The 25,227-nt window shown below is 37.8% G+C and overlaps 4 protein-coding genes across 6 annotated transcripts in view; 3 read left to right on the top strand and 1 right to left on the bottom strand.

Moving 5' to 3' along the window:
• The first annotated feature begins 2,025 nt into the window (after nucleotides 1-2,025).
• On the top strand, nucleotides 2,026-4,732 carry LOC111444176 (transmembrane 9 superfamily member 11-like). Its single transcript, XM_023082167.1, has 2 exons — nucleotides 2,026-2,223; nucleotides 2,407-4,732. The coding sequence occupies exon 2, from the start codon at nucleotides 2,425-2,427 to the stop codon at nucleotides 4,411-4,413; it is 1,989 nt and encodes a 662-aa protein (XP_022937935.1). The 5' UTR covers nucleotides 2,026-2,223; nucleotides 2,407-2,424; the 3' UTR covers nucleotides 4,414-4,732.
• An 846-nt stretch (nucleotides 4,733-5,578) lies between these two features.
• On the top strand, nucleotides 5,579-12,009 carry LOC111444160 (adenylate kinase 5, chloroplastic). Of its 2 annotated transcripts, none has more exons than XM_023082142.1 (19): nucleotides 5,579-5,997; nucleotides 6,078-6,170; nucleotides 6,409-6,537; nucleotides 6,626-6,760; nucleotides 7,347-7,493; nucleotides 7,625-7,699; nucleotides 7,819-7,906; nucleotides 8,118-8,155; nucleotides 8,338-8,466; nucleotides 8,735-8,770; nucleotides 8,837-8,917; nucleotides 8,984-9,122; nucleotides 9,954-10,033; nucleotides 10,137-10,202; nucleotides 11,100-11,129; nucleotides 11,202-11,311; nucleotides 11,444-11,581; nucleotides 11,685-11,714; nucleotides 11,800-12,009. In XM_023082142.1, the coding sequence occupies exons 1-19, from the start codon at nucleotides 5,788-5,790 to the stop codon at nucleotides 11,822-11,824; spliced, it is 1,779 nt and encodes a 592-aa protein (XP_022937910.1). In that variant the 5' UTR covers nucleotides 5,579-5,787; the 3' UTR covers nucleotides 11,825-12,009. The 2 variants fall into 2 exon arrangements, with proteins under 2 accessions (XP_022937910.1, XP_022937909.1); XM_023082141.1 differs by having other exon boundaries at nucleotides 5,581-5,997; nucleotides 6,069-6,170.
• LOC111444161 lies at nucleotides 11,931-13,251 on the bottom strand. Its single transcript, XM_023082143.1, has one exon. The coding sequence runs from the start codon at nucleotides 13,098-13,100 to the stop codon at nucleotides 12,492-12,494; it is 609 nt and encodes a 202-aa protein (XP_022937911.1). The 5' UTR covers nucleotides 13,101-13,251; the 3' UTR covers nucleotides 11,931-12,491.
• Nucleotides 13,252-16,956: 3,705 nt separating this feature from the next.
• The window catches only part of LOC111444326 (protein ENHANCED DISEASE RESISTANCE 2-like), a 16,539-nt gene continuing 8,268 nt past the window's right edge, over nucleotides 16,957-25,227 (top strand). For both annotated transcript variants that reach the window (XM_023082387.1, XM_023082386.1), the window contains exons 1-11: nucleotides 16,957-17,347; nucleotides 17,485-17,559; nucleotides 17,698-17,751; nucleotides 19,550-19,615; nucleotides 19,836-19,894; nucleotides 20,349-20,425; nucleotides 20,634-20,759; nucleotides 20,858-20,892; nucleotides 21,077-21,177; nucleotides 21,258-21,353; nucleotides 21,563-21,627. In XM_023082387.1, the coding sequence (XP_022938155.1) occupies nucleotides 17,111-17,347; nucleotides 17,485-17,559; nucleotides 17,698-17,751; nucleotides 19,550-19,615; nucleotides 19,836-19,894; nucleotides 20,349-20,425; nucleotides 20,634-20,759; nucleotides 20,858-20,892; nucleotides 21,077-21,177; nucleotides 21,258-21,353; nucleotides 21,563-21,627 (991 nt within the window). In that variant the 5' untranslated portion in view covers nucleotides 16,957-17,110. The remainder of the gene's footprint in view (nucleotides 17,348-17,484; nucleotides 17,560-17,697; nucleotides 17,752-19,549; nucleotides 19,616-19,835; nucleotides 19,895-20,348; nucleotides 20,426-20,633; nucleotides 20,760-20,857; nucleotides 20,893-21,076; nucleotides 21,178-21,257; nucleotides 21,354-21,562; nucleotides 21,628-25,227) is intronic.

Below are 25,227 nucleotides of genomic sequence, written 5' to 3'. Positions count from 1 at the left end.
TTTAAGCCTTGAGGGGAAGCCCAAAGAGGACAATATTTGTTAGTGGTGGATCTGGGGCGTTACAAATGGTATTAGAGCCAGACATCGGACGATGTGCTAGCCTTCTCGCTCTTCCCCGAAGGGGGGTGGCACGAGGATGCTGGGCCTCGAAGGGGATATGTCCCGCATTTTAAAGCCTTGAGGGGACGCCCGAAAGGGAAAGCTCAAAGAGGACAATATCTGCTAACAGTGGATCTGGGCTGTTACGATTGGAGGAAGGAAAGAGTGTCAGCGAGGACGCTAGGCCTCGAAAGGGGTAGATTGTGATGTCTCGTGTTTTAAAGCCTTAAGAGGAAGTTCGAGGGAAAACCCAAAGAGGACAAATATTTGCTAGCAGTGGATTTGGTCCGTTACGAATTTATATGATTTTGTATTAAAAAAAAAAAAATGTTATAGGGGTAATAATGTAATTTGATTTTGCTAGTTTTCTTCAATGCTAAGTTGCTCACACGTTAAGATAAAAATACCTAAAAAGTATTAGGCGAGATCCATTGCAATATAGATCCAAAAATTGTGCAAGTCAACCCTTTATTAAATTCAATTTTATTTCATTTTTTTAAGTTTATAATAAAAATATATATCGAGAATTTTAATTTTTAGATGCGTGAATTTTTAGTGAGCTCGGTTCTATGGTCGGTTTGCGACCCCTGGATACCGAAGGTGTCCTTGGGGTGATCTTGTAGTTCCTACAGGTGGAGACGATGGGGTTGCACTTGTCACAATCGCACTCTTGATGGTAGCGGACTTGCGATTGTGCGACACTCACTTTGCAACGGCAAGTGAGCTAAGTCAATTCGTTCTTACGTCGTCTACGGCCAAACGACGTATGCTCGAGCCTCTGGCTTCGGTTTAAGAAGGTTTTAGAAAACGAGAGCAGAGAGAGATTTTTGAAAAAGAGATTTTGAAAGAAACGTTATATATACAAGCAAGAGAGTAACAACAACGGTTCACAGTATATAATTATTGATAGAGAGAAGTTGACAACTAATTATATTCTCAGTACATTATGAGTCATTTCATGTCTGTCAAGTCTAGGCATGATTGTCCTGAAACGTCGTAGTTCCTAAAAAATTCTGAGGCATTTCATGTCTGTCAAGCTTAGACATGATTTTTCCGAAACGTCATACTAGAAATACAGAAGTAAAATACTATGACCATCGCATCCTCCTCACCTAATTGGTTGATAGTAAATAATTTTTACCTGATTTTTTTTCTTCCAATTTACTAGTTAATTTAAAATTATTAATTGATTTTATTAAAAAAAAACTAAAGTATATTATGTTTGGTCAAATGTGCATTAAATGTAACAGAAACCTTAATGTCTAATTAATCTTAAATTTCATTAATTTGAAAGCCTAAACTTTGGACCTTAACCTAAGCTACTTTTGTATTATTATTATTTTTATTTATATTATTGATAAACAAAATAATAATAATAAATAAATTTCAAAATAATTTCTAAAAAATAAAAAATAAAAAATAAATAAACTTCCATATGTTTCCAGATATTATTTATTTTCTACAAATATAATTTAGTTGGCTAAAATATTATATATCTAACAAAAAAAAATAATAGCCTAAGCCCACCGCTAGCTGATATTGTCGTTTTCTCTTTCGGGCTTCCCTTTAAAGTTTTAAAACGTATCCGTTGGAGAGAAGTATCCACCTCCAATGTTTCGTTCCCCTCTCCAAACGATGTGGAAACTTTCCAACATTCTCATAATCTACTAGTCCAGCGTCCTCGCCGGTAATTCTACTCTCCAACTAACGTGGGATCTCACAATATCAGATTTTAACTTTCAAACTCGTTACCTCTGCGCTAAGCTCACTCAGTTCAGCCTAATTCTAAAAAAAAACATATATATATATATATATATATATATTTATTTATTTATTTTTAAGGTTATTTTTTAAATAAAATTTTGGAAAAATAGGTGGACTAGTTTTTCAATTAAATAAAATAATAATAAATGCAAAAAAAACGAGTCCGGCAATCGGCAGGCCCCAGAAACGGAAATTTTTTTTTGCTCGTTATATACGGACGTTTCGCCTTTCTACAGAGTTGTCTCTTCCGCCATAGCAATTTCTTCGGTTTCCAAATCTTGCCTTCTTCCTCCATCTCTGCAGCCGCTGCTGTTCCCCATTTCCCTTCTCGTGGGGGATCGTTCAGATCTCTGTACAAAGGTTAGTCGGTTCATTTCTTGCAAAAGATTTCGAGGCATTTTGATTTAACTTCCTCGTTTTTTCTATTTCCATCCCTAATTTTTTGTAGTATTTGTTCTTGAATTCATTACGAATTCGATTAAATCATTGTCTATTTGCTTGTTTTGATTCGGCATTGATATTTCTTGAATCTGGGGTTTTCAGATCCGATTCAAATCGAATATGGGTCTGTCGAGAATGAAGTTGTTAAGTCGATTTCGGATCTTGGTTTTAGCTTGTTCTTTGATTTTTCAACTCGGATATGGATTTTACCTTCCTGGTAGCTATCCCTACAAATACGTTGTGGGCGACTTGTTGTCGGTGAAGGTTAATTCTCTTACTTCTATCGAGACCGAATTGCCATTTGGATATTATAGTTTGCCGTTTTGTAAGCCTAAAGAGGGTGTTAAGGACAGTGCCGAGAATCTTGGTGAGCTTCTGATGGGAGATCGAATTGAAAATTCGCCTTACCAGTTTAAGATGTTTACGAATCAGACGGATATTTTTACGTGTTCTTCAGGTCCATTGACATCTGATCAATTTAAGATCATGAAGGAGAGAATTGATGAAATGTATCAGGTTAATTTGATTCTTGACAATTTACCTGCGATCCGTTATACTCAGAAGGAAGGCTATGTTCTGCGGTGGACTGGTTATCCAGTTGGGGTTAAGGTTAAAGATGCTTATTATGTGTTCAACCATTTGAAATTCAAGGTTCTTGTTCATAAATACGAGGAGGCCGATATGGCTCGCGTAATGGGCACTGGTGATGCTGCTGAGTTGATCCCGACGATTGGGAAAGAGGGATCTGATATTCCTGGATATATGGTTGTTGGGTTTGAGGTGGTTCCTTGTAGCGTCGTGCACAATATCGAACAGGTGAAGGACTTGAAAATGTACCAAACATATCCTAATGCGATACAGTGTGATCCGTCCACCGTATCGATGCCGATCAAGGAAGGAGTGCCTATTGCTTTTACATATGAAGTTATGTTCGAGGAGAGTGATATCAAATGGCCATCTAGGTGGGATGCTTATCTTAAGATGGAGGGATCCAAAGTCCATTGGTTCTCAATCATGAATTCGATGATGGTGATTACTTTCCTTGCTGGTATTGTTTTTGTTATCTTCTTGAGGACTGTTCGGAGGGATCTGACTCGGTATGAGGAGCTCGACAAGGAGGCTCAAGCACAGATGAATGAGGAGTTATCTGGCTGGAAACTTGTTGTTGGTGATGTCTTTAGAGCTCCCTCGAATTCGTCACTCTTGTGTATCATGGTTGGTAATGGGGTTCAGATTCTTGGAATGGCAGTTGTGACGATATTATTTGCAGCCCTCGGATTCATGTCGCCAGCGTCTCGTGGAGCCCTCATTACTGGTATGTTGTTTTTCTATATGATTCTCGGCGTTGCAGCTGGTTACGTCGCTGTTCGTTTGTGGAGGACAATGGGTTGTGGTGACAACAAAGGTTGGATTTCTGTCTCATGGAAGGTCTCTTGCTTCTTTCCTGGTATAGCCTTTTTGATCTTAACCACTCTGAACTTCCTTTTATGGGGAAGTCATAGCACTGGAGCCATTCCATTTTCCCTTTTTGTTATTCTGCTCTTGCTCTGGTTCTGCATATCGGTTCCACTTACGCTCGTTGGGGGTTACCTCGGGTCCAAAGCGTCTCATATCGAGTACCCGGTTCGTACTAACCAAATCCCTCGTGAAATCCCTGCTCAGAAATATCCATCCTGGTTGTTAGTTCTTGGTGCTGGCACTCTTCCTTTCGGAACGCTATTCATCGAGCTGTTCTTCATCATGTCTAGTATCTGGATGGGTCGTGTGTACTACGTTTTCGGGTTTCTCTTCATTGTCTTGGTCCTTCTCGTGGTGGTTTGCGCCGAAGTATCTTTAGTTCTTACCTACATGCATCTGTGTGTGGAGGATTGGAAATGGTGGTGGAAGTCCTTCTTTGCATCTGGTTCGGTTGCCATATACATCTTCTTGTATTCCATTAACTATCTGATCTTCGATCTCAAGAGCCTGAGCGGACCGGTCTCTTCGACCCTTTACCTCGGATACTCCCTTCTAATGGTGTTTGCGATCATGCTCGCAACCGGTACGATCGGGTTTCTTTCCTCATTCTGGTTTGTTCATTACTTATTCTCTTCAGTGAAGTTGGATTGATGGAGTTTCTTAGAAACAGCAGAAGATCAGTGGCAGGCAGTTTAGTAGAATTGTATGGATTGTTTGATTATTATGATATGAAATGATATGATATATTAGTTTTCGTCGATTCATTTCAACGCTTGCGACGACATGAATAATACCGTCCCGTTTTGATGTATTTTCTTTGTGTTTTAAGGGAGAGATTGTTGCCTGGATTATGATATGATACAATACAAATAGATTTTCATTTGCATTCTTAGATGTTTTAATGGTAGTTTGTAACACAAATTATGTGGGGTTTTATTAGTATACGTAAACTTCATTTCACTTGTCCTTTTATATATTTGATTCATTCCTAGGTCTGTTACAGTGTTTATGTACTTCAATTGAGTTAAATGAATCAATGTTCTCGTATCGATTGAATATTTATGTGAGATCCCGCATCAGTTGGAGAAGGGTTTTGAAACCTCTCTCTATTAGATGCATTTTAAAATTGTGAGGTTGATTGTGATACGTAATGAGCCAAAATGAACAAAATATCTATTAGCGGTGAGTTTGAACTCTTACAAATGGTGCCAGTGACTATGTTGGCTCACTAGGACTAAAGTGGACAATATCTATTAGCGGTGAGTTTGGACTCTTACAAATGGTATAGTAACTATGTTGGCTCACAAGGGGGTGGATTGTGAAATCTATAAGAGTGTGTTTCCAATCACTATGTCTTGGAGAGGGGAATGAAGCATTTTTTATAAAGGTGTGTAACTTTCTCCCTATTAGATATGTTTTAAAACCGTAAATCTGATGATGATACGTAACGGGTCGAAACGGACAATATCTACTAATGGCAGACTTGAAAACCGTAAATCTGATGGTGATACGTAACGGGTCGAAATGGACAATATCTATTAATAGTGGACTTGAGCGGTTACAATTTAGCTCGTGAATTTCAAACCCTTCAAGATAATAATCTACCAATCGGTGATCCATATATTTTTTTTTCATATTAAAATTATTTTCTATTCTATCTTTAAAATAAAAAAATAAAAAAATCTACGTATTCATTAAATTTTTTTTTTATTGTTATTTTTGAAATAAAGTATTAACAGGAGGAGGAGAAAGACTGACTTTGAATTTTTTAACTGATTGGTCTCCTCCATCGATCCCTATCCCTACTGGCCATTCCCCACTTATCTGTTTGTCGAGCGCGCGGGTTCATCCACATCCTCTAACAACATCACGATTCTCTCTTCAAATTTTCCCGGAAAATTCCTCCCATGGAGCTTCCTCAATCCTCTCTTTGAACTCCGCCACTAAAATCCCTTCACCCAATTCCACTCCCAGTTGCAGATTCTGCAACTTTCATGGCCTAATCAGAGCACAAACCAAGCAACAATGGTGCCCACTTCATTTTGTTCCCTTCAATCCAGCAATGTCTCTTCCACCCCTTCCATCTCGCCTCTTTCCATATCTTCTCTCGCCTCTTCTTCTTCTTCTTCTTCGTGTTCCTCTCTTTATCTTCGACCATCCTCACTTTTCTCCACTCGCCTTCGCTCTTCCTATGTCTTTGGTGACCTCCATTTGAAGCGAAGCCCTGAATTTAAGGTTTAATTTCTGGATTTCTGGATTTCTGTTGTTGAGTTTCGCTCTGTGATTTGAGATTGTGTGTTTGCTAGGGACTGAAGGTGAAATGTGCAGCTGGGGAGCCGCTGAAGGTTATGATATCAGGTGCGCCGGCCTCCGGTAAAGGAACTCAGTGTGAGTTGATTGTTCAAAAGGTAATTGAAGTTCTTAACTGATTTGTGGTGATTCTGAACATGAATTATTCAACAAGAAGGAAATCTTATCAGTTACCAGAACAAGAAATTTTAATTTCCCTGATAATCTGATTGTAAACTCTAAAGTTCAAGATAGTTCTAGAACTGGCACATGGAATTTCTCATAGAATGTTTCTCTTTTAAAAACAAAGCATCATATGTAGTGTGCTTCCTTCACTGATTTCTCTTCATTCTTCAGTTTGGCTTGGTGCACATATCAACTGGCGACATATTAAGAGCAGAAATTTCAGCTGGGACAGAAATTGGCAATAAAGCAAAAGAATTCATGAATTCTGGACAGCTTGTTCCTGATGAAATTGTGACTGCTGTACGATGTGGATCTAAGCTCTTTCTAGCTTGAATGTTACTTTCTTGTTTGTGCAATATTCATGTAATGAGCTTATTTTGGTTTGTAGATGGTTACGACACGGTTATCAGGTGAAGATGCAACCGAGAAGGGGTGGCTCTTAGATGGATTTCCACGAACCCTTTTGCAAGCTGAAAGTTTACAGAAGTTGCAGATTAAACCAGATATTTATCTTATTTTGGATGTACGTACACTGCATACTAATATCCTATGTTGAGGCTTTAGTGTTTTGTTTTTGGTGGTGGTGAAAAAGTTGCATAAAGGATTTAATGAACCTAAATTGGAAAGTTCTTGGCACCCTCTAGAATTAGTTCTTATATGATGTTTTTCATGCATCCATTATTGAAGATTGTTGGGAGGGAGAGTCCCACGTTGGCTAATTTAGGGAATGATCATGGGTTTATAAGTAAGGAATACACCTCCATTGGAATGAGGCCTTTTGGGGAAGCTCAAAGCAAAGTCACAAGAGCTTATGTTCAAAGTGGACAATATCATACCATTGTGAAGGGTCGTGATTCTTAACATCCATGAAGCAATCATTTTGCAAGTTATCTTGATTAAATCTGTAACTGATGGTTGAAGTTTGTGCAAGTTTATAGGGGTGGCGTTTTATATGTTAATCACACAAGAAGTTGGCTCTTGTGTTGAGTAAATTCAAATTTCTTCTTCAGTTTATCAGTGAGGTCAATAATGAACTTTTTTTTTTTTTTTTTTTTGTGTTTAGATAATCATTTCTGTATTTATATTTGATTTACATTTCTAATACTCAGGTTCCTGATGAAATTCTAATCGACAGATGCGTTGGTCGAAGGCTCGACCCAGAGACGGGGAAGATTTACCATCTGAAATATTTCCCCCCAGAAACAGAGGAAATTAAAGGAAGACTTGTCACTCGACCTGATGATACTGAGGAAAAAGTTAGCTATTTCTAAGAAATTGTTCAAATATTTTCAGAAAGCGATTCTAGACTTGTTTTTGCTTGTCTAACTGGCTTGCTATAGGCTTGTTTTGGGGTTTCTAACGTTTATTTTATGTGATTTCTGTTTAGGTGAAGCAGCGTTTGGAAATTTACAAGCGTAATGCAGAAGCAATAGCACCAGTGTACTTGAGTATTACAAAGAAGGTAGTTTATTATGCGTTCTTCTCATACATATCTATGTCTATATGTCTATATCCTCTGTTTAATTCCAGCGTTTATTTCTAACTCTGTTCTTCTGTGCATATTAAATTCTGTGAATCTAGATTGATGGAAGCCGTCCTAAAGAAGAAATTTTTGAAGAAATATCATCATTACTATCACAGATTCAAAAAGAAAAGGCTAAGAAGTTAGGTAATTGTTTGTGTTCTCATGGAATTCATTAAAAATGTTTACTGGATAGTTTAGAAATTATAAGTTTAGATTTAATGTCGACGCCTGACGCTTTGAAAGGTTCGACCTGGTCTTACTAGGACATTTCTTTTCCATATAAGAGAAGCTATATCTGGATTGAGTTTTATTTTTATAATTTTCAAAATCTCCCCCTGCATTTCTTGTGTATTAGGGAAATCAACCCTTGGATTGAAGAGTACTTCAACTCAGGTATGCTCTGTATGATTGAGAATAGGAAACTTGAATTGTTCGTTATTTTCCCAAATTCACGTGTTCGTAATAGACACTATAATAAGGTTCCCTCAAGTATATAAGCTGATATTTGATATTATAACAAGAATCCTTCAAATATATAGGTTCCCTTAAAAATGTTTGATATTCTCTTTTTACAGGATAGCTGGAGAGGGATACCAACTAGATTGAATAACATTCCTCACTCAAGAGAAATCAGGAAATATTTTTATGATGATGTGCTTGAAGGCACCAAACGCGCTGTAAAAGATGGTAGAACTAGATTAAAGGTTTGGTGTTAACCTTATTGTTATTCACACAAGATTATTGTTAGGTCCCGCATCGATTGGAGAGGAAAACGAAACATTCCTTTTAAGGAAGTGGAAACCTCTTTGGGCTGACGGCGATACGTACCGGGCTAAAACAAACAATATCTGCTAGTGGTGGGCTTGGACTGTTACGAATGGTATCAGAGCCAGTCACCAAACAGTGCGAGGCATTGGTTGGTGTAACTTCTGAGGCTGATCATTTTTGTTTGTTTTGAATCTCAACGAACAGGTGGAGATTAATATTCCAGAGCTTAACCCTGAAATGGTAGGAAGCTTACTCCTCCTGATTCTCCTAAAAACGATCTGAGTTAACCGCGTCTGCAATGCACAGGATGTCTATCGAATAGGTACTCTCATGGAACTTATTCGGACCATTGCCCTTTCATTTGCTGATGATGGAAAACGTGTCAAGGTAATTTCTCTGATTTCCTTCAAGATCGGAGTGCTCGTGTCCACCATCTGAAACTTCATCTCCTAGGTATGCATTCAAGGATCCATGGGGGAAGGTGCACTTTCTGGAATGCCGCTGCAGCTTGCTGGAACTCGGAAAATCTTAGAATACATGGACTGGGGCGAATATGGGGCTTTGGGGACCTTTGTCAAGATCGGTTCAATTGGTACTGCACTCAATTTTTGAAAGATTCGTTTGTGCATCTTTAGTTTGCTTGCACCTGCATGTTAATCGTCCCATGTTGGCTGGGGAGGAGGAGAACAAATCTCCATTATAAGGGTGTGGAAACCTTCCCTTAGTAGACGCGTTTCAAAGCCTTGAGGGGAAGCCCGAAAGGGAAAGCCCAAAGAGGATAATATCTGCTAGCGGTGGATCTAGGTCGTTATAAATGGTACCAGAGCCAGACACCGGACAATGTGCCAGCCTTCTTGCTGTTCCCCAAAGGGGGTAGACACGAGGCGGTGTGCCAGTAAGGACGCTGGTCCCATAGGGGGATGAATTTGGGGGTAGTCCCACATCGATTGGAGGAAGGAAAGAATGCCAGCGAGGACGCTGGGTCCCGAAGGGAGGTGGATTGTGATGTCCCACATTGGTTGGGGAGGAGAACAAATTACCAGTTATAAGGGTGTGGAAACCTTCCCCTAGTAGACGCGATTTAAAGCCTTTAGGGGAAGCTCGAAAGGAAAAACCCAAAGAGGACAATATCTACTAGCGGTGGATCTGGGTTCTTACCGAAAAAGATGAACTTTCCTACATAATTCCTCAATGATTTCCTTCAAGACTTCTCCATAATAGCCAAAAAACAGTACATATTCATGTTGGTTCATACCTTTCTATTCTTGCATTATAAACGTCTCTGTTTGAATATCACCTTTAGACTGTCTAACTTACAATGAATTTCCTCATTCGTGTGTAAAAGATTTTGCATTTGATATAGACTTTACAATATTTGTTCCAACTTGACGTTCAGATCTTTCATATTCATTTCTAATTGCAGGTGCAAAAGAAGTTGACGAGCAAGATGACATGTTTATTTTAGTGGCTCCTCAAAATGCTGTTGGAAATTGTATCATTGATGTAAGTGACATCATAAGATTTTGTCGACTCTGTTTAATAGGAAAATGGAACTGTTTGATTAAGGATGAAGCTTTGTGAAGATAATGATGTCAAGTAAATGCAGGATATGAAAGCTATGACAGATGCAGCTGGTGACCGACCTGTTATTCTTGTAAATCCCAGACTCAAGGCAAGTTTCTAAGTGATCCTAAGTTGGTATGATTTAATTTGCTGATAGGAACACTGTCCTAACTTCTAGGCACCTGTAACCAAAACAAATCACGTGACAAGAAATAAATCCTGAGGATATGATAGAAGCCCCAATTAAGAAAAATACTATCTTTCAGTCTTCATTAGTACTTCCATTTGACAATAATCATAGTTGAATAGTACTGTACTGGTTTTATAGCAGATAGCAAATTCTGTGGGTGGAGGTGTAACAATCCAAGTCCACCGCTAGTCGATACTGTTCTCGTTGGGCTTTCCCTCGAAGTTTTTAAAATACATATGCTAGGGAGAGGTTTTCACGCCGTTATCAAGCATGTTTTATTCTCCTCTCCAACCGATGTGAGATCTCACAATCTAACTTTTCAGGCTTCCCCTCAAAGTTTTTAAAACGCGTCTACTAAGAGAGGTTTCCATGCCCTTGTAAAGAATGTTTAATGCATCTATTTAGAGGCGGTTTGGTTTAACCTATCTCTTTAGGTGTTGGTTTACTAGGACTTCTTAATTACTAGTTAGGTCTTACCTTTCTGGATTGAAACCCTTTTGTCTAGATCGTTAGGTTGGTTGGGCTGTCTGTTCATATGGAAAGCTCGATTTTCCATCAAAAGAAATGGAAGACGAGTAAAAGTCGAGACACCCAACAAACACATGAAACACAGTTTCTCACCAGTAGCTAGTTGTGGAACAAGGTGAACAAGAAAAAATCATATAGATGTGGCAATTCTTGTAGTACACCAATTACATGTCCTCTCTTCATAGTACAGCTTTGATCATTCCCTTCATGTAAAAATGCAGGACCTTCATGCTGCTACTTTTTAGTTGTTCATCGTATAACTTGACTTTAACTTATTTCAATTTTCAGGATTTACCTGGTTCGAGTGGTATCATGCAAGTGAGTATTAAAAAAATCAATTGGAGTTACTTCTGAGTATAATACAGTTCTAATCCTTCCCATCCTTATTAGACGATGGGCCGTGACAAGAGGCTGGAGTATGCAGCATCATTCCAAATCTGTTACTTCTTTCGGCTTCTCTATTATGCAGGAACGCAGTATCCAATCATGGGAGCTCTCAGGTAAAATAAAACACCAACAAATGTAAGATCTTCAATGATTTCCTTCCACTAGTGTTCGAATCAAAATCCATCTTCTACCATTAGTTAAGATACAACCATGATCATGCTTTGATCCACAATTGTTTGTTTTAGGATGTCTCACCCTTATGGTTATGAGCTCTATAGAAGGGTGGATGAACCTTCTGGGAAGGAAAGGTATGTCCTCCTATCCAAGTATCCCACCAGGCCGTCCACTGATGATATCAATGATGCCTTCCAAGGAAAAGAAAGGTAAGATGAAGAACAAAAAAATAAGAACACTACATCCTTGAACTTTATTACCAAAATCTGCCGCTTGATCTAATCACTGCAATTACATTTCAAATACTTGCAGAAATGCAGAGAAGAAATCATCTGGAATCTGGTAAGAACATATACCCCTGTAACGTGAAATGCTAGTTGCTCTTTGTTAATCAGCCCAGATTCAATTCAATTTTTGACTAATTCAGGGGCTTCCTGAGTGGCATCTTTTGAGCTTATGAAGATGATATCTTCGATTGGAACATGTCAACCAAAGGAACCAAGCAGCCATGGAGTGACATGCAAGTAGATTCTAGGCACAACCCATGTACAGAGAAGGTAAGGAAATACTACGTTTATACAATCAAATCTGTTTGAAGAAACAAAGCAAAGATACAAAGAACTACAAATTCTGGGTACCTAGCATAGTCAAGGCAATATCTAAGAGCTCCTAAAAGGAAAACCCACACCAAATTTAAAAGCTAACCAAGCCACCAACAAAGATTACCAACTACTACAATGAAAACGCTCAAAGCAGACAATATATTCTATGAGAAAGAAAAAGCAGCTAAACCCTAATTGATCTGAGTTATAGTAAACCTAGAAGAACTGTCATGTTGCTTCACTTCAGCCAGTTCATCTGCTCGCAACTCAAGCATCTTCCTGTTGAAAAAATAAAGGGAGATGCCGAGGTATACCGAACAATCGCCATCGAAAAGAGCACATCACTTCATATTCTATCATTACTACACCCTGGAGTAATCAAATCATACCAAACCAAACCAAACCCAAACACCATATTCTGGATTGTTCACTTCTGTGGCTCCGATGTGATCGGTCCAAATCAAGTGACCAAAACCCATATTATTCTGGATTGTTCACTTCTGTTGCTCCGACGTGATCAGTCCAAATCAAGTCGCAACAACCGCCGCAGATCGTTAGTTGCAGTACCGTTCTTACCTAAAAAGGACGGCAAGGGCACTGAACTCGGAGGCGGCGAAGCAAAGAACGCACCCGATCCAGCATAGATCCCATCGGCAACCTTCAATTCCGAAAATACAACCTGCTTCTGCATCAAATCAGGGTCTGGACCCAACCGATCAGTCGATCCCAAAACCAAATCCAAATCCTCAACCTTCGATTCCAACATCCTCTTACCACCATCACCAACACCTCCATCGGGACACAACATCTCTCCACGCTTCAAGATCTTGACTTGTCCCATAACCAGATTCTTCGGTGAAATCTTCGCCGCCGTGGACGTCTCTACCACCCGACTCCGACCTCTATTCACTCGACGGTTAGCCTTAACTCCCACTTCCGAACTCCGCCGCCTACCGGAACAAGTCGCATCATCCTGATTAAAATTAGGGTTTGCAGAAGAAGAACTAGAACTAATACGGTTAGAATTCCGCCGCGATTTCAAAGGCGGAGACGACAGAACCAAACCTTGGTGGCGTAACCCGTTCCCAAGGCAATCCTGCGGCTGAAGGATCACGGTAGTAGCCATATATCTTCAGAATCACAAAATCCAAAAGAAAAAAATTGAAGAAAGGAGAGAGAAACAACAAAGCAAACAAGAGAGAGAAAGAGAAGAACAAAACTTTTTCTTCACCGTCTTCCTTCTTAGAACAGAGACATTTGAGGGATGCATAATCGGAACTTGAAATGTGGTTTATATAGACATTTCTCGTGAGGGTTTTCGCACGTACCACACGTGTGATCGTGAACCGCCTTAGTGGGTATGACGTGGGTTACCCGTAGTTGATATAGATGTGTCACGGACGAATTTCATTGGTACGGTTAATTAATTTCCTTCTCCATGTTTAATATATATTTTGAAGTTTCAAACGACATCGTTTTAAAATTAACTCAGAAGGAGGGTTAGGTTAACCTGTGGCTAATTTGTAATTAAGGAAGAAACGGAGGACAAACTTGCAAAATAAAAAATATTAAAAAAGGTAAAGCCACGCCTGCAAGAAAAGAACCGCGCTTGTCGTGATGTTCGTAGAAAGCTCCTGATCTTGCCACGTGTTGGTTCGAGTCAACTGAACCGACTTTGGTTTTTTTTAATGGATGTATCTTTTTGAAGATATTTTCCATATTTTAATTTACATATGAGCTTATAATAAAATAAAATATTTTATGCATAGTATTGGGATACGGTATCAGATATCGCTATGATTAGTATGAACGTGTACGCTACAATATTATGATACGGTATTGTGTACACCACAATACTATGCACGCTCCCTTCCCTTCATGGTATACCGACAGCGCGAGTGTTCGTTAGTCAAAGGCTAGGACTAGGAATGTGTGTATACATGGTCCGTGTGTAGAGAAGTACTATGCATTCAATTTTACCCAGACTAGAAGTATTGACCAAGGTCATGTAAAGCCCCTATGCATGGATGACGATGTCGTGATGACAGCCAAGTCGAAGGCTTGGACTAGGAATACGTATTCGAGCTTGCCTAGGGTTCCATGTGTGTATATATAGTCCGCATGTACATAAATACTATGCATTCAATTTTACCCAGATTAGAAGTAGAGACCAAGGTCATGTAAAGCTCCTATGCACGGATAACGACGTCGTGATAACAACCAAGTCGAAGGCTGGGACTAGGAATACGTATTCGAGCTTGCCTAGGGTTCCATGTGTTTATATATGGCCCGTGTGTAGAGAAGTACTATGCATTCAATTTTACCCAGATTAGAAGTAGAGACCAAGGCCATGTAAAGTAGATGCACGGATGACAACGTCGTGATTACAACCAAGTCGAAGGCTAGGACTAGGAATACGTATTTGAGCTTGCCTAGGGTTCCATGTGTTTATATATGACCCGTGTGTAGAGAAGTACTATGCATTCAATTTTACCCAGATTAGAAGTAGAGACCAAGGCCATGTAAAGCGGATGCACGAATGACAACGTCGTGATTACAACCAAGTCGAAGGCTAGGACTAGGAATACGTATTCGAGCTTGCCTAGGGTTCCATGTGTTTATACATGGCCCGTGTGTAGAGAAGTACTACGCATCCAATTTTTCCCAAACTAGAAGCATAGACTAAGGCCATGTAAGCTCCTATACACGGATGACGACGTCGTGATGACAGCCATCTAGGGTAGATGCATCTACATTGGTTAGATCAAAACGAATACTTTATTTTCATTGTTTTATTTTAATTCGTGTTATTTATTTTCTGCCGCATTACAATGAACGTGTAAGTCTGTAACTTCGTTATGAAAGGTTTCTTTTAAATGAATGTCTTCTCGTGTAACAGTCATGTCATATATACATCAACGACCTTATTTTTAATAGAAAAACAGTGTCATATATTTTTGTTTTACGCCCTATAATTCTTTTTTGTTTTACGTCCCGTAATTCTTCCTCAGCCAGGCTTCGGCAGAATAGCAGAGCAAGTACTAGTATTAGTAGAATAGTAAAAATGTGTTCCTCGTCATTAATATGTTTGCTCGCAGTAATTGTGATCTTTCGGGAGAATCAATGACGGCTAGTACTAGTACATCTGAGAATTCTTAATTGGCTAGTTATAAATAGACCCAGACTGTGGAACAAAGGATTATCTCAGACTTATACCAAGGTATTGACGGTGATTCTCAAATATCACAGAACAGAATTTGATACGATAAGATAGAATGCAATAGAAACAAAGACACAGGGAACGGAACAGGTTACCTACTCTTAACGGTCAAAGCAAACCCTTTCATTTCGAATTAAAGAATTGGGAATGAATCAAATCTCCCGGTCTCTTAAATTAAAATTTTAGAATTTTTAAAAAGAAAAGATAAGCATAACTCAATGACACGCATTCTATTAAAAGGTAAAAATAAATAAATAAATAAAGTATTAATTTCAAATTAAAAAAAAAAGAGAGAAAGAAATCAATTAATTAGCCTTAAAAAGAAAAGAAAATAAAGAAGAATGACGTATTTATTTTCCAATAACAAATAAAAATAATGGTTTACACGTAGGAGAGATATAAATGTAAATAATTTATTTACCCATAAATAATGGGTCCACGACGCCACGTAGTATTTAATTCCATAAATTTATTGAGCAAAAAAAGGAAATGAAAGAGGATTATGTGGCGATCCATCCGCCGACCAAAAGACGTGGCCGACCTATCTGTCAAATCTACCTCTATAATAAATAAATGCTAAATTAATAAAAATATCTTTAAATTTATATTTTATTTAAAAATATCTTTACTTTTTAAAATTTCAATAATAGTCACTAACATCCTTAAAGTTTTTTAAAAAATATTTTTACCTGTTATTTTAATTTTTTTTAAGTTAAAAAAAATTCCTTTTTTTTTTTGTTAATATTATATTTAAAAAAATCAAAAGACCACAAACCAGTGTTAATTTTGAGAATTTATTAATATTTTTGAAATACGGTAGCCGACCCCAAAATTATTTATGAGGTTTTTAAAAAAAGTTTGAGGTGATATATTTTACCAAAAAATTTAATAATTAATCAATTATTTTTCAAAGATAAATTGATGGACATACCGATGAATATTGTAGCTTGTGGTGCTAAAAGATGTTCACTTCTCGTGTGAAAGAGCCACTCACTAACTATCTGGACTCGTGGGACCCTATAGGAAGACGTACTGAAAATCATGTGTATTTTGAACGCAACACCCATCTTCCAAATCAAAAAGAAAAAAATGGGCTCGTTTGAAATAAAGGTGGACAACGACTCTTAATTTATATTCCATTTAAAAAAAAAAAATTAGGTATAATTTATACTATATAGTCATAAATTTAACATAAAAATCACATGTCATTAATATTAATTAATTTTTAAATTCTAGATAGATATAAAATTGACATAAAAATCATACGTCATTAATATTAATTAATTGATAAATTATAGTTCGAGTTTAATTCAACTATTAGATTATATATATATATATATATATATTTTGTTAAAAAGTTTTTTATTCAAATCTTTAGCCCATATATTTTATTTATAAATATTTGTTAGTATTTTAATCGATATAAAAAATATTAATTAATTCATAAATTTTAATTTTTAATTCTATTAAATTATATATTTATTTATTTATTATTATTTTTATAAATAACTTTCATTGTTTTAATTGATATGAAAATTCCATTATTAGATGGGCAAACAAAATTTGTAATAAAAAAAATATATAAAGATTAAAATAATAAATTTGATTATTGAAATTAATTAGTTATTTTTAACAAAAAAAAAAAGAAAAGAGAGGCAACGGTTTTTCGTTGGTTGGTTAGTTGGTCGGTCAAAGGTCTGACGTGGATCGATTTTCAACCTTTTGTCGTCATTCGTAGTTTGAGGAGGGGGAGGCAGTTCCATCTCCCTCCATTTTCCAGCATTTAATCCTCGATTTCCATAATCCAAACAACTTGGAGCCCTTCCGATTTCGTTTTCACCTCGCCTTCTTCCTTGCTTCACGTAGATTTCCGATCAAAACCACCGCTAATTTTCCCGCCGGCGGGAGTTCTAGGGATGGAGGCATTGCCGTTGCAAAAGGCGGGAAGCGAGAGCGAGGTGTCGGGGCATAGTTTTAGCGGCGGCGGAGGAGGAGGAGGACCGGAGGAGAGGGGTTCGTCTGAGTATTTCGGTTGGGTGTATCATATTGGATTTAATTCTATAGGGCATGAGTATTGCCATCTCCGATTTCTCTTTATTCGTCGTAAATACGTTGAGTTGTATAAGCGCGATCCTCATGAGAATCCCGGCATTGTAAGCCTCTTCTTTCCATTTCTCTCTTTAATTTTTTCTTCTTAATGTTAGGTTGGATGAATGTGCCTGCGAGTGATTATTCTATTCTGTTCTATTGGGTTTAAGCTAATTGTATGAAATGGTGTACTCTGTTTTAGAAACCTATTAGGAGGGGTGTTGTCGGGCCATCGCTCATGGTCGAAGAGCTGGGACGTCGAAAAGTTAACCATGGGGTAAGGGAATGGTATATCTGTTATCATTTTCATTGTATAAGATTGTTTGATGATCTCATTGTATCATTATATTCAAATCTTGATGATCTATGGAAGATAATGGGAGCTAAACATTGGTGATTGTGTTTGTTATTGCAGGATGTTTATGTATTACGAATTTATAATCGACTGGATGATTCTAAGAAAGGAGAAGTAAGTGATAGTTTCGTTCGAACTTATCTTCATTATCATCGTGTTTGAAATATAACTATCCTTACTACTATTTTGTTTTTGGCATCATTTTACGCTTTTCCCCCCTTGTGAATTGGATCACATAAAGAAACTTCTCTATATTTCATGTCTTAAAAGGGAATTTCCAACCAAAAAAGTTTTGTCATGCGGTGAGATCCCACATTGGTTGGAGAGGAGAACGAAGCATTCCTTACAAGGGAGTGAAAACCTCTCCCTAATGAACGAAATTTAAAACCTTGAGGGGATGCCTAGAAGGAAAAGCCCGAAAAGGACAATATTTGCTAGCAGTGTGCTTGGACGGTTACAAATGGTATCAGAGCCAGACACCAAACGCTAGGCCCCCAAGGGGGGTGGATTGTGAGATCCTACATTGGTTGGAGAGGAGAACAAAACATTCGTTATAAGGGAGTGGAAACCTCTCCCTAGTAGACGCGTTTTAAAACCTTGAGGGGAAGCTCACAAGGAAAAGCCCGAAGAGGATAATATTTGCTAGTGGTGGGCTTGGGCTATTACAAATGGTATTAGAGCCAGACATCGGGCGTTGTGCCAGTGAGGACGCTGGGCCCCCAAGGGAAGTGAATTGTGAGATTCCACATTGGTTGGAGAGAAGAACGAAGCATTCTTTATAAGGGAGTGGAAGCCTCTTCCTAGTAGACGTGTTTTAAAACCTTGAGGGGAAGCCTAGAAGGGAAATCCCGAAGAGGACAATATCTGCTAGCGGTGAGCTTGGACAGTTACCTATGCTCACCACGAAATGAGAGGAGGCCTTCAAACTTTGTTTGATTTGACATTTAAAAAGCTTGGGCGCCTTCTCCTGAAAATGTAAGTTGTTTCTAGCTTAAGAGGAAAATCCTACAGTCTGGACAAATAGATTACTACCTGAGAGATGAACTATCAAAAAAGAGTCCAGCTCTTCCTTTATTCTAATGTGTGCTGAAGGACCGAACACCAAGGATAAGCCACAAGGAGATACTCATCAGAAAATGTCTTAACTGTTTCTCAAGCGACAAAAATCTAGACAATTTTTGTGCTCAAGGTAGTTTGGGTAGAAAAATCTGAAACTTTCTGTGTAAAAGTTGTAGTTGAGCTTGATACTCTCTTAAAGACAACCTCCAATTTGCTTCATGAAGTTCTTATGGATGAATGGTTAAAAGGGCAAATTAGAGTGCTCCAGAAGTATGTATCTAAATTTCTCCTTTTGTCACTTTGGATTCAAAGAAGCAATAGATTATTTTGTTGCAAGTGTAAGGATTTCGGTCAAGCTTTGGAAATTTTACAGGATGGCAGTCAGCATTCTTGCTTCCATTTTGTTCACCTCTACCATTGCTTAATTGGGATCCTCTTTCCAGCCATTTATTTCAAGTCAGCCAAATCGTACGAGGCATATGCATTTTTAATCTCCTTCACGTCTTTCTAGTAACGGTATCGAGATCCTCGCTAAGGGTAGTTGGCTTAACCTTGATTCAAACATTTCCTCGTCTTTCTTTTCTATCCAAAAAGTGTTGGCAAGTTGCTAAGGTTTGAAGGGGCTTGAGGTGGGAGGAGGAAGCATCAGGTTAAGTGGAAAAAAGTTGCTTCCATTATTTTTAGAGAAGTTCAAGTTTTGGAAACTTTACTAATATAAATGAATCCCTTATTTCGATTATGAAAACATTAATCTATCATTGAAACTGATGTTTAAGATGATGTTTACAATCAATGAAACTTCCTTTTTTTAATGGACAAAAATCTAAATCGCATGTGTGTTCTTTTGCTTAAGATTGCTTGTGCTACGGCTGGAGAGGTCAGAAAATGGATGGAGGCATTTGATCATGCCAAGCAACAGGTACCAAAATCTCATTTGGAAGGTCAATTTATAGTATTTCATGTCTGGATGGGCAATAAAGGTAACAAGAACAGGTAACAATTTATCATTACCTGTTAACAAGAATACAACTTGGAAGTTTTTATGCGAAGCATGAAACTCGATCCTGTAATTTGTAATGTTACAATTGGTACAATGACTATTTATCTTGTCTTTATTTGATTGAGTATTAACTTCATAGGCTGAGTATGAGCTCTCCAGAGGAGGTAATCCCCGAGAGAAACTGAACATGGAGGAAGAGTAAGCATTTTTCCTTAACAATCTCTGCGTGAATGTTTGCGCAGATTCAGTTTTGGTGCAATTGTAATCCAGATGCTTGATGTTCCCTGTTTATAATAATAATGGTAAAATAGAAAAAAACAAAAAAGAAAAAAGAACGACGACCCACAGATAGTATATGTTGTTAACTTCACCATTATAATTATGTAATAGTAGGAAGCTTCCCATGGTCGAACGACATGATAAAGACATAACTGCTAGGCTTGGAAAATAGTTACAATTTGATATCTATTTGTGACATTGGCTTGGTTCAATTGGATGTTTCGATCTGCACCTGAGTATCTGGTGTTCTATTTCTGGGGTTCTTTCATGTCTTATTGTTTCTTTTCTGGCCTAACTGTTCATTTAACCAGCTTAATTCTCTGCAATTCTTGGTTGATTTCTGATCGTTGATCAATTTTCATGGTATGGAAAGGATAAATCTGGACGGACACAGACATCGAGTTAGACGTTATGCACATGGATTAAGAAAGCTAATAAAAATTGGTCAAGGTGAGGTACCTTTTACGAATAATACACACATTATTATTTTTTCTTTCATGTTATCATAATTCATATTTCATTCCTCAAAATGTTTTTAACCTTGTAATCGGTTCTGTGGCTTTTGCTCCCTCACCCTGTTTCATATCTTTGTTTCTTTTTTCCATCAGAAGCAAGAAGAAATCCACTTTTACATTCATTTTTAACCTGTTATGCTCAGGTCCAGAGACACTTTTGCATCATTCTACAAACTTGAATACTCATGTCGGTTCTGATGGCTTCTTTGAAAAGGATTTCGGTGATGCACTTGAAAGACATCGGTGGAAATGTGTTCGCACATTTAACGGTACCATCGTCTTAAGTTAACTTTCCTCTTATGCAGTACTAAAGGGAACAAATTTGAACTTTCATTCTTTTTACTTTTCCCTATTTTTGGCCTTTTAGGTGTTAGAATTTTTGAAGATGTTGCTGACAATAAGGTATCGATCATTGTTGTGCCTCCTATTACCTAAAGAAATGCTAAAGTTTTATTGAGAAAACTCCATGTACATGATACTCCGGAAGAACAGGAATTGAGTGATGCAACTACCTGATTTTTCTTTAAAATTGTCACTCAGATGGTTTCCAAGCTCAGCTTCAGTGATTTTCTGGTTTTTTTTCCAGAGTGGTAAAGGGGTTCTCGTGAAGTCTGTTGGTGTCGTTGATGCTCATGCGGATACTGTTTTCGATATAATCCTGAACTCGGACTGGAGGCAGAGATATGAGTTAGTTGCTAATATTTCTTTTAAGTTTGGATTCAATGGTTTCAACCTCGGAGTTCTGACTTTGATATCAATGTCTGCAGATGGGATACACTAATAAGTGACATGGAACTGGTTGAAGCTTACCATGGGCATTATGATATTCTTTATGGGATGAATTATCCCACGCATCTTAGCCAGTAATGCTACAAGACTTACAACTTGGTCACATAGTTTAACATTGTCACGTTTACTTTTCTTAACCTTAATATTCTACTAATATGCTTTACCTTAAAACAAACAAACTTGTTAAGGTGATTAGTTCCATATAATTATCTGTTTTCGACTTATGTTCAAATTCTTGTTCAGTTTTTTATTCATATATTTCTACATTGTGTTTCGACTGCAGATCGCAAGGCAAAAGAGATTTTGTCTTCTCTCGACAATGGTTTCGAGGACAAGATGGAACTTATAGTAAGAGAAACATTTCGTACTTCTATTATGCTACACTGTTTTAAAAGGCCATTGATATATATAGTTTCTGGTGATTTGAGAACAGATAGGCTGCTGTTAAACATCATTTTTTTAAATAGGAAACTTTACAGCATATGTTCAACAAAATGGAGAACACGGTCTAATGGCCTTCGGGATGAGGGATTCCTAAGCCTAATTCGAAGGATTGATAACAAAAGAAGACCTCCAAGCTAAATTAATCAGATTACACTATGTATTACAAAAATGAGTGTGTAAAACACTCCATGTAGAGGTTGTAAACCGTACATTTTCAACAAAAGACCTCCTATCTTTCACCTCTTTTGGAGTACACCAGGCCAAATCATAGAGATTCAAGAGGAACATCCACCCCTTATAGGCAAAAGGACAGTGAAGGAAAAGATAACTACTACTCTCAGAGTTTTGATTGCAAAGAAGGCACATTAGGAGAAAGAGCTGGGTTTGGATGTTGTTTTTTATTCCTGTCCATCGTATTTAGATTACCTCGAGCGATAGATCAAATGAAGAAATTGGTATTCTTTAGGCTGTTTCCTTTCGAAATCAGACTAGTAAGATCGTGGCTCGAAAAAGTAGGGGACCCGTACAGGAACTTAGAGGTTGATTTGCTGGAAAAAATCCCAATAAACTTTATCCTCCTCTCCCTTTGGCTTCCTTCCCTCTAAAATTGTGGTGAGACTAACCCATTCCTCCAACTCTCTATCAAAGAGCCCTAGATCCCAAGCTTCAACTCGAACTGACCAACAATCTCTGACAGTAAGAAGACTAGTAAGATGGAGGGGAATTCCTCACAAAATGGACTATTTGCAGCCCAACTATCCTCCCAAAAACGAATTTTCCCCATTTCCAAGCTTGTAACTGATATTTCTTTAAAAAGAGCTGCTGTTTTTACCAATGTGTTTCGTGGGGCTGCAACTTGAGCTCTTCTTAATATCCTTTGGCAGCCATCTACCATCAGACGCCCATATTTGCTTTTGATAACTGTCTTCCATAAAGCTGTCTCCTTCTGAATGAATCTCCTCAGCCACTTAGAGAGCAATGCCAGGTTCTTTCTTCTCAAACCTCCAACCCCCTGCCCTCCATAAATTAAAGGTGCATCAACTTTCTTACAACTAACCAAGTGGTTACCTCCATCTTTGTTTGGCCCTTCTCGCATAAAGTCTCGTTACAAATCTAAATTAACTTGCTGCTTTTCTTAAGTAATTTCAAAGAGGGATAACTCAAATATTCCTTAAATCAAGGTCATTCCTTTAACACTATCTCTCAAGCTGAGGAATAGATATCATCCAATTCTAGTTTGAATACTAACTCATGAAATATTGAATTGTGAAGTTCTTTTGTTTTATTTTCTAGTTGAAGTTGTGAGTGCATAAATCTAATGCATACTACCTCCTCCAATTTCTCCTTGATAAAATGTCGATCAATTTCAATATGTTTTGTCCTATCATGCTGGATGGGATTGTGTGCAATATTGGTAGCTGATTTGTTGTCGTAGTATAACTTTATTTCAATATGCTTCTCACTTAATTCATCAAGAATTATCTTCAACCATAAGAGTTCACATAACCCTTGTGTAGCTCAGAATTCTGATTCGGCAGATGATCCAGCCACCACATTTGCTTTTTGCTTTTCCATGTTACTAAATTACCTCCAAGAAAAGTACAATACCCTGTAGTAGATATTCTGTCCACTACTGATCCAGCATAGCCAACATCGGTGTAAGCTTCCAATACAAGAGAATTGTTCTGTTTGAATAAAATTCCTTTTCAGTTCCTTTCAATTGACGTAATACTCTATATGAAGGTTAGGCTCCCGTGGATCATGCATTAATTGGCTGATTACACTCACTGAATATATGTCGGTCGAGTGAGAGCTAGATATATAAGCCTCCCTGCTAGCCTCTTATGCATTTCTCTGTTCACTACAAGTTCTTCTTTTGACTCTCCCAATTTTTGGTGCGGATCTCTTGTGTTGTTGTAGGTTTACATCCATTTTTTCTTGTTTCCATCAATAAATCCATCCTACATTTCTGTTGTGATATGAAAATACCCTGAGCTGAGTATGCTATTTCAATACTGAAGAAGTACGTTAGCTTCTAAGTTCTTTGATCTCAAATTCTTTCATCAATTTTCTTCTTAGTTCAAAATTTTATTCTTCATTATCTCAGTGACTATGATGTCATCTACATACACTAGAAGCACTATAACTCTCCTTGATTTTGAATGCTCGATAAAGAGAATGTGATCTCCTTGACTTTGCTTATACCCAGTCTATCATTACTTTTGTGAACCTTCCAAACCACACCCTTGATGATTGTTTTAGTCAATACAAGACCTTTCTCAATTTGCATACTTTACCTCTGAGCTTTCAAATCCAGGAGGAGTGCTTATGTAGATTTCTTCATCTAGATCGCCATGAAGAAATGCATTCTTCACATCATACTGTGAAAGTTGCCAATTTAAGTTGGCAGCTAAGGGTAGCAATGTTCTTACAGCGTTCATTTTCATAGGCAGGGCAAATGTCTCCTAGTAATCTATACCATAAGTTTAAGTGTATCCCGTAGCTACCGACCTTGTCTTATACCTTTCCAACATTCCACCATCCTTGTACTTTACTGGGAAAAGCCACCTACACTCAACTATATTTTTTCCTTTTGGCTTATCCACAACTTCCCATGCGTTATTCTTTTCTAGAGCATTCATTACTTCTTTCGTTGCATCTTGCCACTCTCTTTTGAATAAAGCTTCAGAAACTGTGTTAGGTATAACTATTGAATTTAGAGTCACAATGAAACTCTTGTGTGATGGGGATAGTCTTTCAAGAGAGACATAGTTTGGTAGGGGGTATAAGGGTCATTTTGTGCATTATCTAGTAGGTTTTCGGAGAGCTATGGGTCTATCATCTATTGGTATTTGTGTTACATCCTCATTTTGAGTAGAGTCGGATGTTGGATTTGTATCAATTCTGAAATGACTTTCCTTCTAGCACATATACCTGAAAGAACAACAGATTTGGTAATGGAGATGGAGTGTATGGTTCTGCTGGTAACTCTATGGCAATAGGGGTGGACTCATAATCTACATTAGTATGGGTGGACTCATAATTAGAATCGGTTCTAGGTGTGGACTCAATAATTGGTTTTGTGGGCTGGTTATTTAGTGTGTCTAGGGGTTCAATAGTTTCCCAAGGACCCTCTTCATTCTTTAGTGTGCTAGTGTGTCTAGGGACCAATAATTGGTTTTGCTGGATACAAACCTAACTGCTATTTATTTGATTTTTATTTACAATTTACGCTATTTATACGATATAAACCTAACTACTACCAGGTAGGTTGTTACAACCAATAACAGAGCTAGTCCGTCAACTTCTGGACAGTTTGGCCAACAGAAATTAAGAAGAAACAATATTTTAGCACATTGTTAACCATGATATGAGAAGTTTTTATCATGCTTATGAGACAGGCTAAATCTTTGTCAGTCTACCAATTTAGTAACCAGAACAGATCCTTTTACAAAGTTATGGACGTCTCCCATTGTGAAGACATATTCTGGGGGGGGGGGGGCA

Source organism: Cucurbita moschata, unplaced genomic scaffold (genome assembly GCF_002738365.1).
Source record: "Cucurbita moschata cultivar Rifu unplaced genomic scaffold, Cmos_1.0 Cmo_Scf00006, whole genome shotgun sequence".
NCBI lineage: Eukaryota > Viridiplantae > Streptophyta > Magnoliopsida > Cucurbitales > Cucurbitaceae > Cucurbita > Cucurbita moschata.
The sequence above is the reverse complement of the archived record's forward strand: the minus strand, read 5'-3'. Positions and strand labels throughout refer to the sequence as shown.